The following is a 13008-nucleotide window of genomic DNA, read 5'->3' as shown; positions in this document are numbered from 1 at the left end:
ATATATATATATATATATATATATATATATATATATATATATATATATATATATATATATATATATATATCATTCTTTAGAGTATTTTAAAACATAACATTTTGCCATCAATTCCTTATTCATAATTTAATTAACGTTACCTGTAGGCCTAGACACCTTGAACCCAGACACATACTAGTTTATAGTTATATTGTTAAATTGAATATCAATTTTCTCATAATAGTGATGACGTTGATAATGATGATGGTGATGACGTCACGAGTTAGAGTTCACGTGATATATATATATATATATATATATATATATATATATATATATATATATATATATATATATATTATATATATATATATATATATATATATATATATATATATATATATATATATATTTATATATATTATATATATATATATATATATATATATATATATATATATAATATTATTTATTATATATATAATTATATTAATATAATTATATATATACATAAATATATAATAGATAACTTATAGCCTAAAACCCTGAATTCACTCCATAGGCGATATTCCAAACGGTATTTACATATAAGTGTACTATATATATATATATATATTTTTATTTTTTTGCTTTGTTTTTTTCTTACACTCGAACAAGACATGAAAGATTACTCAGTGTTTATGTACATCAACTTGTAATTACCATTATCAATAACATCCGGATGTTCATTCTACCAAAAACTTGAACAAAATAAATCCTGGGTGTGTTAGTTAGCGACAAATACGTTGCAGAGTTGATGTTTTTTTTTTGCGGAGATGTGACCACTGGTTTCCTATACACGTTCATTCATTATATATTAGTATTTACACACACAGTTCCATTAATTACACGGTTCCTAGAGACGGAACATTGATCTCGTGTCAGCAGCTGCTGCAGCTGGTTCTGGCCCCAGCCGTCTATGCATGTACAGCTGTTCCTGCTGCAGCTGGTACGTTTGCTCCACATCTAGCTTCCTCTACTAAAGCTGCTGCTGCTGCTGCTGCTGCTGCTGTTACACGACAGAAGAGACCCGCCCAACCCTGTGCCAGGTGACCTACAAGAGAAGCAGCAGTGATAAAGAGAAGGCAGCAGCCATCAGCTGCGATGCCCTTCCTCCATGTCGCCGGGCCGACCCATACAGCTTCTGGGAAGGAGCTGCCGTCTTAAAGCCTGGCAGAGCGAGGTACTCCTCCGTCGTCCTGCGGGAGACACACAGAGAGACGGGGAGGTGAGTCTAATTGACACAGGAGTTTCTCTTAATCAGCTACACAGGGTTGAGGTTATTCAAAACGATGCAAAGCGAGTCATAACAGGAGCTCCCAAATGGACTAAAATACTGAACCTAAGACTAGAAACCAAGCTAACATTGATTGAAATAAGGGTAAAAGGGATTGATTGCTGCGTTATTTGGGAAATGTTTATTTACGTTCTATTCTTTTGAATGGGATGTTGTTGTTATAGATTCAGCTACTCGGATCAAGTTTCAAGTAGCACGGGCTATGGTGAGCCCGTAACTTACCTAGCACAGGAGAGGTGCTAATTGGAGCCCATTTGTTATGCCAGTTGTTTTCAGTATGATATCTGGGAGGAGTTTACATGTAATACCATCTTAGAGTCTGCTTGTGATAGCGTGATAGTCTAAGTGTCATAGAATGGTAGAGTTTTTTCCTGTGAGTTAAGTGAGAGTTCACTTGCGTTAGCAAGGTGTGGTAAGGTTCTATTGTGGTAGAGCGCTATTCCAGTGGAGCTTCATTGTAATAAAGATCTCCACTGGCAGAGCTCTCTTGTGGTAGTGTGGTAGGGGCTCTCCTGTGGTAGTGTGGCAGAGCTCTCTTGTGGTAGTGTGACAGAGCTCTCCTGTGGTAGTGTGACAGAGCTCCCCTGTGGTAGTGTAACAGAGCTCTCTTGTGGTAGTGTGACAGAGCTCCCCTGTGGTAGTGTAACAGAGCTCTCTTGTGGTAGTGTGGACAGAGCTCCCCTGTGGTAGTGTGGTTATATACTCACTTGTGGTACACATCCGGCACGGTGGCGACGCAAGTGAGGGTGGCCTGACCCCCAGGGCTGAAGTGGGTGGACCTGAGCACCAGGGTGAGTTGTGAGGTCTGGGTGAGCCCTCCCCTCAGCCCGTCCAGCACGCTGTGCCCGAGCCCCAGCCCAGAGCTCCGCAACCTGGCCTCTGGCATCACTATTCGGGTGTGCTGGGCTGAGATCTGCCGGAAAAGGGATCGGTGTTTATTCGCTTAGTGTGATGAGTTGGTGGTGGAGTGGGTGGTGGAGTGGGAAGATGGGGGAGACGGAGGAGTGGTGGAGAGGGGTGGTGGTGGAAACAGAGAGGGGTGGAGAGGGAGGGTAATGAAGGGGAAGTACCTAAAGAGAAAATTAAACAGAAATGGTAAATTTTGTGGATACGAATAATTAAGGGAAGGTAAGTGCTTAAGAAGAGAAAGGGAGGTGGTAGAGGGACATGACTGAAGTGAAAGAGGAAGAGTCTCAGGAGGAGGAAGAGAAAGAGGAGGAGAGAGAGAGAGAGAGAGAGAGGAGCCATACAATCAGGAGTCATCATATGGAGTAACACACAGCTTCATGAAACAAAGACGGAATATGTTTTCTATAAAACAAAATTCATTAATTCCTGAAATTTGTCGTTTTAATATTTCTTCTCAAACAAATATTCGTCCTCTTAAACTTCTCAAATAAATGACGTTGACTGAAAAGTTAGACCACTTAGAGTACACAGCAAACTACATCAACAATTTCAAACAATAAAATATACTAGAGAGAAACCTTAATCAAATTCAAGAAAAAATAATTATAGTCATTACCCAATAGTAAAAGATCATTGTCTAAATAACATTTATAATCATCTAAGAGATTTAAGCATGGTAAACTCAATTAAAAAAATAGTCTTTTAATTCAACAAAAATGTATCCAGGTTCCCCGAGAGGAAGAGAAAGGAAGCAGGAACCGCAGATGAGGGCAGGAAGTACTCGAGGCCAGGCAATAAGAGTCAGCCAGCCTGAGCCAGGCTGGAAACCCGAGGCTTTGCTCAAGAAGAGTTGAAAATTACTTCGGGATAACTTTGTAAATTTATTTCATGGATTTTCCCGCTGGTAGTATTTTCATTACAGCCCTCTGAAAGGTCAGCACCTGCCAGGCCTCAATGACTTTCACGGACAGCTTACTTAACAACTTTTACATTACATATATATATATATATATATATATATATATATATATATATATATATAACTCACCCTGACATCCTTTGATTCGGTACAGCGAAGTGTCCCCTAGACAGCCCTGTTCCTAATCCTTCTAATCTGCATTTCCCTAATCCTCTCATTCTTTCCAGCGGGCAGCAGTGAATTACCCTCGCTTCAAATGAACAAATCCACAATGGCCGTGACGAGGATTCGAACCCTCGCTTCACCTCTCGCGGAATAGTGTTGTGTGCTTTGCTAAATACACAGTAATCATCCAATTGGTTCAGTCGTTCAGAAGGCGGTGGCACGCGCACCTCGCCTCACAGTCCTGCTCTAATTGCCTTATGAGAACCGACTGCTTGGCGCGATTACCGGTTGGGTAGTTATGTCGTTATCTGTTCAAGCAGGGTAGACGCGGTGCCACCAACACTACTCTTGAACACTACTACAGGAACAAAATATTGCGAAACGGGATTCATCAAAACAGTGATTTGAGACAAGGTATTACAAGCTGTGGTGGGAGGCCAGATGCTACCAGCAGTGCCTAGCTAACAGTGCTTATCTAACAGTGAATACGGGGAAGTAAGCTCCTGCTGTTTATTCCCTTCTTACTAGTTATACGGGAATAGCTCGTATATATATATATATATATATATATATATATATATATATATATATATATATATATATATATATATATATATATATATATATATACGGGCTATTCCTGCCCGTGTCACCTCTTGGATGGCTTAATCTTCATCAATCAGCCTGCTAGCCTTCCTGAACCAACAGTGCTGAGAGGCAGGATACTTCAACAGTAAATCAATCACTATTTTTAGTCAGTGATAATAGGGGCAAGGAGAATGATAAGCTGTTCTTTTAATCCTTCTCATTTGCGATGTCCTTCTAGTCCTCCTTACCTCTATCTTTGAAGTGTTCTGCTGCAGCTGTTTCGCCCTCTGTGGTGCAGCAATCCCTCCCTCTACCTTTAAAGTATTCTTTCTGCTTCCTTTCTCCTTTACCCTTGGGGGGTGTTACTTCCCCCAAATCCCTTTCTTTTCATGTTTGCTTAATTCTCATTCGTTCCTGTCATTGCCTTTGAAACCTTTCCCTCAGAGGATATTCTTCCCCTTTGAAATCCTTTCCATCTGAGAATATCTTTCCCTCTCCAATTCTCTTTTTATTCCTATGAGATCCTCCATTTCTCTTAGGCCCTTATATTCTCTTTGTATCTCTGTATTGTACTTATCTCTTCTCCTGTCTCTTCTGTGATTCTTTCTCCTCCCTTGTCTCAGTTCCCGTACAATTTACCCATTCACTTTCTTCCTTATGACATTTTTCTTCTTCCTTTATTAATCCTATTTGAGGTACAACTATATTCTTGCATAATTCCCTGTGGGGTTCTGATTTCCTGTCTGATATCCTACTATTCTAACCCTGATTCCTTCTTGGGTTCATTCTCCCCTTTTCCTTGATTCGGGGGACGAGAGGAGAGGAGAAGGGGACTCACCCTGACATCGTTGGTTTCCCAGGAGGGGAACTCTGTCACCGGTGATGTCCCAAGAAGAAGGGGAACACCTTGTTAAAGGAAAATAAATAAGTTGATGTCCCAGGAGGAGAAGGAGGAGCGAACTTACCTAGTTGGCGCTCCAGAAAGAGAGGGGGATCACCTTGTCACAGTTAATGTCCCAAGAGGAGGAAGAGGGAACTCACCTTGTCACCGTTGATGTACCAGTCTAGTTGGGAGGGAGGTCTGGCGAGGGGAGAGGTGCAGTTGGCCTCCAGCACCTCCCCGGGCGACCACTGGAGTCGATTGAGCGTCAGTACTGGAGGTTGAGTTGGTACATCTGGAGCGGAAGAAACAAAAATATATTTTAACATGTTTCTCATCATTTACATTGTTATACATATGTCTCTCACAAGTCAAGCCTGGCTCCAGGGCGGGTTTTGGGAGCAGAAGAACTCCCATAACCCCATCCAGGTATAATCCAGGTACTATCTGTTGCAAGCAAGAATTGCACTTTGTTGCAGACAAGAATTGCTTTCTCTGTTGCTAGCCAGAATTATACTCTCTCTGCTCAGTTACATGTAGTAACAGCGGGTCTTGCCCTCACATGGATAACAAAAACAGTATTACAATTCACTGAATACCATTTTATCTTATAATTCAGTCATTATCAATTGTGTCAATAGCTAAAGCTGCTGAATGTTTCATCAGCTAAGCTTTTGCCAAAACATGTCATAATTATGTATATTCCTTCAATGAGTGAGCCTTCGCAGATATGCATATTTTCCTGATTGATCTTGCTGCAGCATCCTTGTCAATCTACCTCAATTATTGAACGCTGATTAAATATCAGATTATTGCATGTCTACCATCATGAAAGCATGGTATATTAGTTGCAGTTTGAAGGGTTTACAAAATTCGAGGAGTCCCTTAATCACACTTTCCTGGGTGTAGAGTATGTTGGATGTACACTGTGCTGCGTTTAAACTGTCTTGGGTGTGCACTATCCTGGATGTACACTGTCTTGGGTGTACACTATCCTATGAGTAATCTTGCTTGCTTATTGAGGTGGATTTTGTCGTTGGGTTTCGTGTATATAAATACATTTTTTTGTTGTTGTTGATAATGTTACGTTTTATTTTTAATATTTTAAGTATATGGAGCTGGTGAGAGAGAGAGAGAGAGAGAGAGAGAGAGAGAGAGAGAGAGAGAGAGAGAATGTGAGCAGAAATCTCCTATATTGGGCAGGTATTGTCGGACTTGTCAATATGTTTCTATAGGCAACACAATGCCAGGAAGACAATCTGAGAGGCCTCTATTCCTTCACTTCCCTTCACATATCTATTACCCTCAGTACATGAAACAAAGTCTAGAGAAGCATCACCCGCGGGGCAGTAGCAGCGCTCACGCTGGAGGCTGCTGCATGGTGATATTATTCTGAGTGCGGCGTGAAACTGAGTGCGAACACACACTTTCTTAGTCAGATGTCAATACAGCAGTTCTCATGGGGAATTTGTTCGCTCGTCGAATATTAGTCCCTGACTGGCCATCTTGCTTCCCTCCTATCTTCCACTTCTCTACCTCCCTCCCCCCGTTCTCTCTTCCTTCCCTCTTCCTTCCCTCCCACCAACACTTTCGCTGTAGACTGTCAATTGATCCTCGTACACAAATGTTAACTCAGTTTCAGTTCTTCGAGAATATGTTTATAACTTATATGGTTGAGATTATTTTATAAGCAAAACTGCCCTAGTTTTTCCCATTTCATTTATGGCGTCCTAGGTATGGAATCCTGGTATGGCGTCTTATGTATAACGTCCTGTGTATTGCATCCTGGTATGGCGTCTTATGTATGGCGTCCTATGTATGACGTCCTATGTATGGCGTCCTATGTATGGCGTCCTATGTATGGCGTCCTATGTATAGCGTCCTATGTATGGCGTCCTATGCGTATCCTATAGTGAACAAAGATGGAACAAAGACAATAAACAGAAAGTAAGGTTGTGGGAATCTGCTATTCGAATTACTGCCTGAGAGTAACAGTATAGTGGTCTTGTAAGCCATTCTTGTCGCCGTATGTAAATTGTCCAAAGTAAATTGGTAAATTTACGTAAATTAAATTTAAAGTAAAAGTAAATTGTACACAAAATTAACATAAAAATGAAACAAATCCAATTCTCTCATCTCACTTCCGTAAACAAAAATCTAGAGTTAAACTCTATCAAAGAATTTCAGAACTCATTTCGTCACGAATTACCTCCCATGTGAGACAAAACTGGATTTAATTAAACACGACGAAAAAGATAACATCCTGCCCTTGACAGAGCTTTATACTTTTTCATATCTACGTGCTTCAATCGTGAAATAAATGAATATTATAACCATTTTCATACAATAAGGAAATAAATAGAAGAATATAGAGGCAATTTAATTGTATGAAGCAGCTGGGAGAGCCTGAAGGCGTACAGACAAAAATGAAATCAGCTGAAAAATATTGCGCGAAAAGTTCAGGTTGTGCATGATGGCTTTGGTGAATGGCTCGCGGGTTTGTAAAATATTTTTATCATTCATTTAGTGATATATTTGTGTAAATCAAACGTATAGTACATATATATTTCCACAATTCATTATTTTTTCTATTTATGAACTACTTAGTGTATTGTTTCATTGGGAATGAGTGTTTTTAAATGTTTACAATCTATATGAAAGAGAATAGTTTGGGTGTTTCCATGGGTGTGAAACCAGAATGTGACATGTTCTGGCGAACCTGTCATTGACACAGTGAACCTGTCATTGACACAGTGAACCTGTCAATGACACAGTGAACATGTCATTGACACAGTGAACCTGTCAATGACACAGTGAACCTGTCATTGACACAGTAAACCTGTCAATGACACAGTGAACATGTTATTGACACAGTGAACCTGTCAATGACACAGTGAACCTGTCATTGACACAGTGAACCTGTCAATGACACAGTGAACATGTTATTGACACAGTGAACCTGTCAATGACACAGTGTTTGGTTTAGCTGAAATCATTATATTATAATAATAATTGCTTGTGTCGTGGGACAGGCAGCCAGTGTATATATATATATACAGGTTACACTTTCACGGAGGTCTCCCCGAAGGTCGAACCACTGACCTTCCCCACGACCCATCCCCACAGCAAGGTGGCTGAGTCCTGGGTACCTCTCTACTTCTAGGTGAACCGGCGTATTAAGTGATAGGAAACGCGTCCAACCATTTCAGCCCCGTCGGGGATTCGAACCCAAAATTCTCGATTGTGATTCGGGAACGAACCTGACTGTACGAACACCGAGATGTCGATAGCAATATTTATATGTGAGGGCCAATGTTCTCAAGGTTTACCCCAAGGGGTATATACACGCCAACAGGTGTAAACCTCACTTCTTGCTGTAGGACTAAAGAGTTTACTTCACTCCTGTACTATGTTTAGAGGTAGTGAATACTTGCTGGTTCGTCAGTAAGCTGCTTGTGGTGGCCATAATTACTGTCCCAGAGACTGATAGTCTATTAGTCCACTACCAATGGTTCCCCAGCTGTCCCCATGCAAAGGAAGACACAGAACAGGAAGTCCAGTCAGCGACAGCCTCGCGCTGGGAGTACCATCGTTTTGATAACTTTCCAGCTGTACAATACTTGATTGTTTTAAAGGAGAGATAGAAAGTGAGGCATAGAGAGAGAGAGGGAGATAGAGGGGTTTGGGGGGATGGGGCGAGGAAGAGCTTGCTCTTCATGTCGTTTACTTTTGGTCGAGAACATCAAAGAGATAAGATATAGCATGTGACGAGCGTTCAATCCTGAACCAACAGCATTTCGTGGGGTTTCATGGTGGTGGTCGCGGGTGTGGTGGTGGGGCCGTGGCGGTGGTAATGATGGTGATGGTGGTTGTAGTGAAAATGGTGGTGATGGAGGCAGTGGTTGTTGGCCGTGGTGCAGGTGGCGGCGGTGTTAATGGAAGTTGTGGTGGAAATAGAGGCACCGCCTGTCAGAGGTCAGTAGAAGACCTCCACCACCAGCACCAACATTCACTACCTCCACCACCATCCCCACCTCCACCACCAGCACCTCCATCCTCCAAGGCGTTGCGCCAACATTCCAGCAATTCTCAGCCGGTCAGTGGCATTTCCGACACCTGCAAGAGGATAATTACCAAAGGAGAAGACGAAAGGGTAGAGCAGGCTTAGAGGTAGGAGACGAAAGCTTGGAGGTAGGAGACAGGAGGCTGGAGACAGAATACGAACCGATCAAACGAATTGAAACAATGCTAACTAGAATGACCACAAGCGCCACATATTTTGTTAATGATAATGCCCCGTAGAAAAAAAGGCAGAGGAGTAGCTATGCTCAGTAGGAGGAATGTTAACTGGCAGCATGAAGTTATGGAGGCATGAACTGGAGGCAGCTGGTTGCTGTGACTGCCACACACGGTGGAGGAAGAGTGGCTATTACCCCTCCATGTACAACCCTCCACACAAATAACAACAGACCCAGACACAAGTTTGTTGACACAATACCAATATGGACAAGGAAGAATAGACTTGGAAGAGATGAACCCATAGAGGAGCTGTGTGTAGGAGTTGTTACTCGAATTTGCCCAACACAACAAGGTAAATAGACCTCGGTAAAAATACACACACTTCCCTATCACAATCCCTATCGTTCATACCGTTCCAGGTGATGACGATAGTTGATAAGATAAAGGCTATAGGGCACTGGTGGCGAACCTTCTACAAAATTATCTGGTGCGCCCATGAGTCCCTATCAAGCCGGGCCGTTGAAGGAGAATGCCCTTTTCATTTCATTTCTTTATTATGCACCCCATACCCATTCCGTGGGCGGTGGTGGAATGGGTTACAGAAGCACATAATGGGTTCGGGAACTGAATCCCATAGTTGGTTTAGCTACGCAAGTGACCGTCTTGTGAACCTAGTTACACAATTGTTAGTATTACATACACATGTACATATATATGCATGCATGTACACAAATATATTTACATATCAATAATCTTTTTATATCACAAGTGATTCAACAAAAGGCTCACAACAGTGTTTGTATTCGGCCTTTTACATCAATGGTGAATCTCACAGTGTTGCTCCACACCCACCCTAATGGGTGGCAGTTTTACCCTCTGTTGTAGGTACATATTGCACCTATAACACAGCACATCCACTGCAACACAGAATACCCAGTACAACACAGCACACCCACAGCAACACAGCACACCCACAACAACACACCACACCCACAGCAACACACCACACCCACAGCAACACACCACACCCAGTACAACACAGCACACCCACAGCAACACACCACACCCACAGCAACACACCACACCCAGTACAACACAGCACACCCACAGCAACACAGGTCGAGGCGATGATGGCTTGGGTTCCCGTGTTGGTTTAAGTAATGACTGTGCTGGCTGGCCCCTTTCCCGTGTGTACCCTGAGTGAGGGGTCAAGAGTGGAAAGATATGTGCATGTGTGAACGTGTGTAATCACATATATTTGCATACGAGGTTTGCGTTTCAACTCTTGAGAAGCGCCTCTCAACCTTGAATCGAGATTTTATTTTCAATCTCTTTGGCTTATATATATATATATATATATATATATATATATATATATATATATATATATATATATATATATATATATATATATATATATATATATATATATATATATATATATATATATATATATATATATAAGGGAAAGGGGGCACCATTCTGGCCGGAAAAGAGGACCAATAGCTTCGGAGAAAATCACACAAGTGAATTATAAATACCTTTAACAGACATTTTAATTTAGATATTTAGAAGGGATACCCGGCTGTACCCGGGTCTCTTCTTTTTTTCCACCTATCCCCCCTCCTCCCAACTCTTCGTCATATCTCCCTCTCGAGTCTTCTGTCTCCATCCCATTAGTCCGCCCTATCCTTCCTCCCCTCGTCCTCTTCTTCCCCTTCTCATTCATCCCCCTCTCCCCCCTCCTCTCAAAAATTATATTATTAAGAAGTTAAAACAATCTAAGAAATTATATTATTATGACATTAACACGTTTACCACACGATATATTTCACACTTGATTCCTTCACTTGCCTCCGTGAAAATGGTGTGAGGAGTTCTTTAGTATTGCTAATGTTTCTTAAAGCATTTAACTTCGGCCTATGGCGACCTACCTATGTCTGCCCCGTGCCCCAGAATATTCCCCCTGCAAATCTTAGTGAGGCTAGCCCTAAGTGTCCGCCCTCCAACATAAGCCAAACCTTCCAATTAACCTCTCTTGTTTGTGAGGAAACTAATCGCTCGATTTCCATCCAAACTAACAAAAGAATTAACCATATTTGTTACATGGAATGGAAGAGGTCTTGTGATGCGAGCACAGTACCTTCCAATCCAACCTTATGCTCAAACATACAGAAAATATCACTGAAACGAGAGTTGAAGTTGACAGGAGAGAACTTTAAAAGTTTCTGCTGGAGTTACCAGAGCAGCCTGGCGGTGATGGCAGCGGCCTTGTGGGTTACAAAGACGGTGTCATAGACCGGACACTCACCAAGGACGGCTGGCTCTAGGCTAACCGGCATTGGAGAAAATTTATTGAAATCCTTTTTGGGTAATCATTGTGGGGACTACCTTGGTATGTGGGGGACCACCTGGGTATGTGGGGGACCACCTGGGTATGTGGGTACCACCTGGGTATGTGGGTACCACCTGGGTATGTGGGGAACCACCTGGGTATGTCGGGGACCACCTGGGTATGTGGGTACCACGTGGGTATGTGGGGACAACCTGGGTATGTCGGGGACCACCTGGGTGTGTCGGGGACCACCTGGGTATGTAGGGGACCACCTGGGTATGTGGGGACCACCTGGGTATGTAGGGGACCACCTGGGAATGTAGGGGACCACCTGGGTATGTGGGGACCACCTGGGTATGTAGGGGACCACCTGGGTATGTAGGGGACCACCTGGGTATGTAGGGGACCACCTGGGTGTGTCGGGGACCACCTGGGTATGTAGGGGACCACCTGGGTATGTGGGGACCACCTGGGTATGTGGGGCACTACAGTAATTTGTTTGGGCTACCACAGTATTTGGAAGCTACGCTGGAATGTAGGGATTACCATTGCATATACGAACGATCTCGATATATATGGGGGGATTTATCATGGTATAAGGTATAGGGGGGGATTTATCATGGTATAAGGTATATGAGGGGGGATCTATCATGGTATAAGGTATATGAGGGGGGGATCTATCATGGTATAAGGTATATGAGGGGGGATCTATCATGGTATAAGGTATATGAGGGGGGATCTATCATGGTATAAGGTATATGAGGGGGTGATCTATCATGGTATAAGGCATAGCGATGTCTCCAATATTGGCTGTTTTTCATATCGTTTCCCTTTCTATCCTGATCTTCGTCCTTCCTCCCGTCCTGACCGCCGCACCGTCAACACCGTCAACACCGTCAACACCGTCAACACCGTCAACTCCGTCAACACCGTCCGTGTAGTGTGGTTGCGTCAGGCGACATACAGTGAGACAGTGTGTTTTACAGTCCTGTTTCTGGGGTCCAGTGATGAACCGGACCGCTCGTCGCCGCTGCCAGCAGGCGCCGCCCATCACAACGTAATTACAAAGCCATCAGTCACCGGCACTGTGTCTTCAGCGTCCCGGCGTTGGCACCGTCGTAGGTGCCACCGTGCCACCACCACCAACACCTTTACCGGAATCACCACCTCGGTGGTGGTTCGGCCGAGCGGACAGCACGCTGGACTTGTGATCCTGTGGTCCCGGGTTCGATCCCGGGCGCCGGCGAGAAACAATGGGCAGAGTTTCTTTCACCCTATGCCCCTGTTACCTAGCAGTAAAATAGGTACCTGGGTGTTAGTCAGCTGTAACGGGCTGCTTCCTGGGGGTGGAGGCCTGGTCGAGGACCGGGCCGCGGGGACACTAAAGCCCCGAAATCATCTCAAGATAACCTCAAGATAACCTCACTACCATCAGGTCCTCGCCAAAGCTGCCCTCTCGCCATCATCAACACCGCTCCAAGTTCCACACTCCCACAACATTAGAGAAGAATCGGAAGGGATATGAGGACGACATACAAGATACTGAGGGGGAATAGAAAAGGTGCATATTCACAGGCTCTTAAAATTTCGAGAGATTAGGACAAGAAGTCACCGTTGGAAAATTTAAATGCAAATGAAGTCAAATATTTTAGAAATAT

The 13008-nt window shown here is 43.1% G+C and overlaps 1 protein-coding gene across 1 annotated transcript in view; it reads right to left on the bottom strand.

Annotated features, from left to right (window-relative positions):
- Positions 1-529: 529 nt before the first annotated feature.
- Positions 530-13008, bottom strand: part of LOC123748478 (uncharacterized) — a 243736-nt gene continuing 231257 nt past the window's right edge. The window contains exons 5-7 of the mRNA XM_069306160.1: positions 4938-5071; positions 2023-2228; positions 530-1217 (exon numbers count right to left, since the gene is read on the bottom strand). Of these exons, the coding sequence (XP_069162261.1) occupies positions 1073-1217; positions 2023-2228; positions 4938-5071 (485 nt within the window). The 3' untranslated portion in view covers positions 530-1072. The remainder of the gene's footprint in view (positions 1218-2022; positions 2229-4937; positions 5072-13008) is intronic.

The sequence above is a fragment of the Procambarus clarkii genome, chromosome 57 (assembly GCF_040958095.1).
Source record: "Procambarus clarkii isolate CNS0578487 chromosome 57, FALCON_Pclarkii_2.0, whole genome shotgun sequence".
In the NCBI taxonomy this organism is placed as follows: Eukaryota; Metazoa; Arthropoda; class Malacostraca; order Decapoda; family Cambaridae; genus Procambarus; species Procambarus clarkii.
The sequence above is the reverse complement of the archived record's forward strand: the minus strand, read 5'-3'. Positions and strand labels throughout refer to the sequence as shown.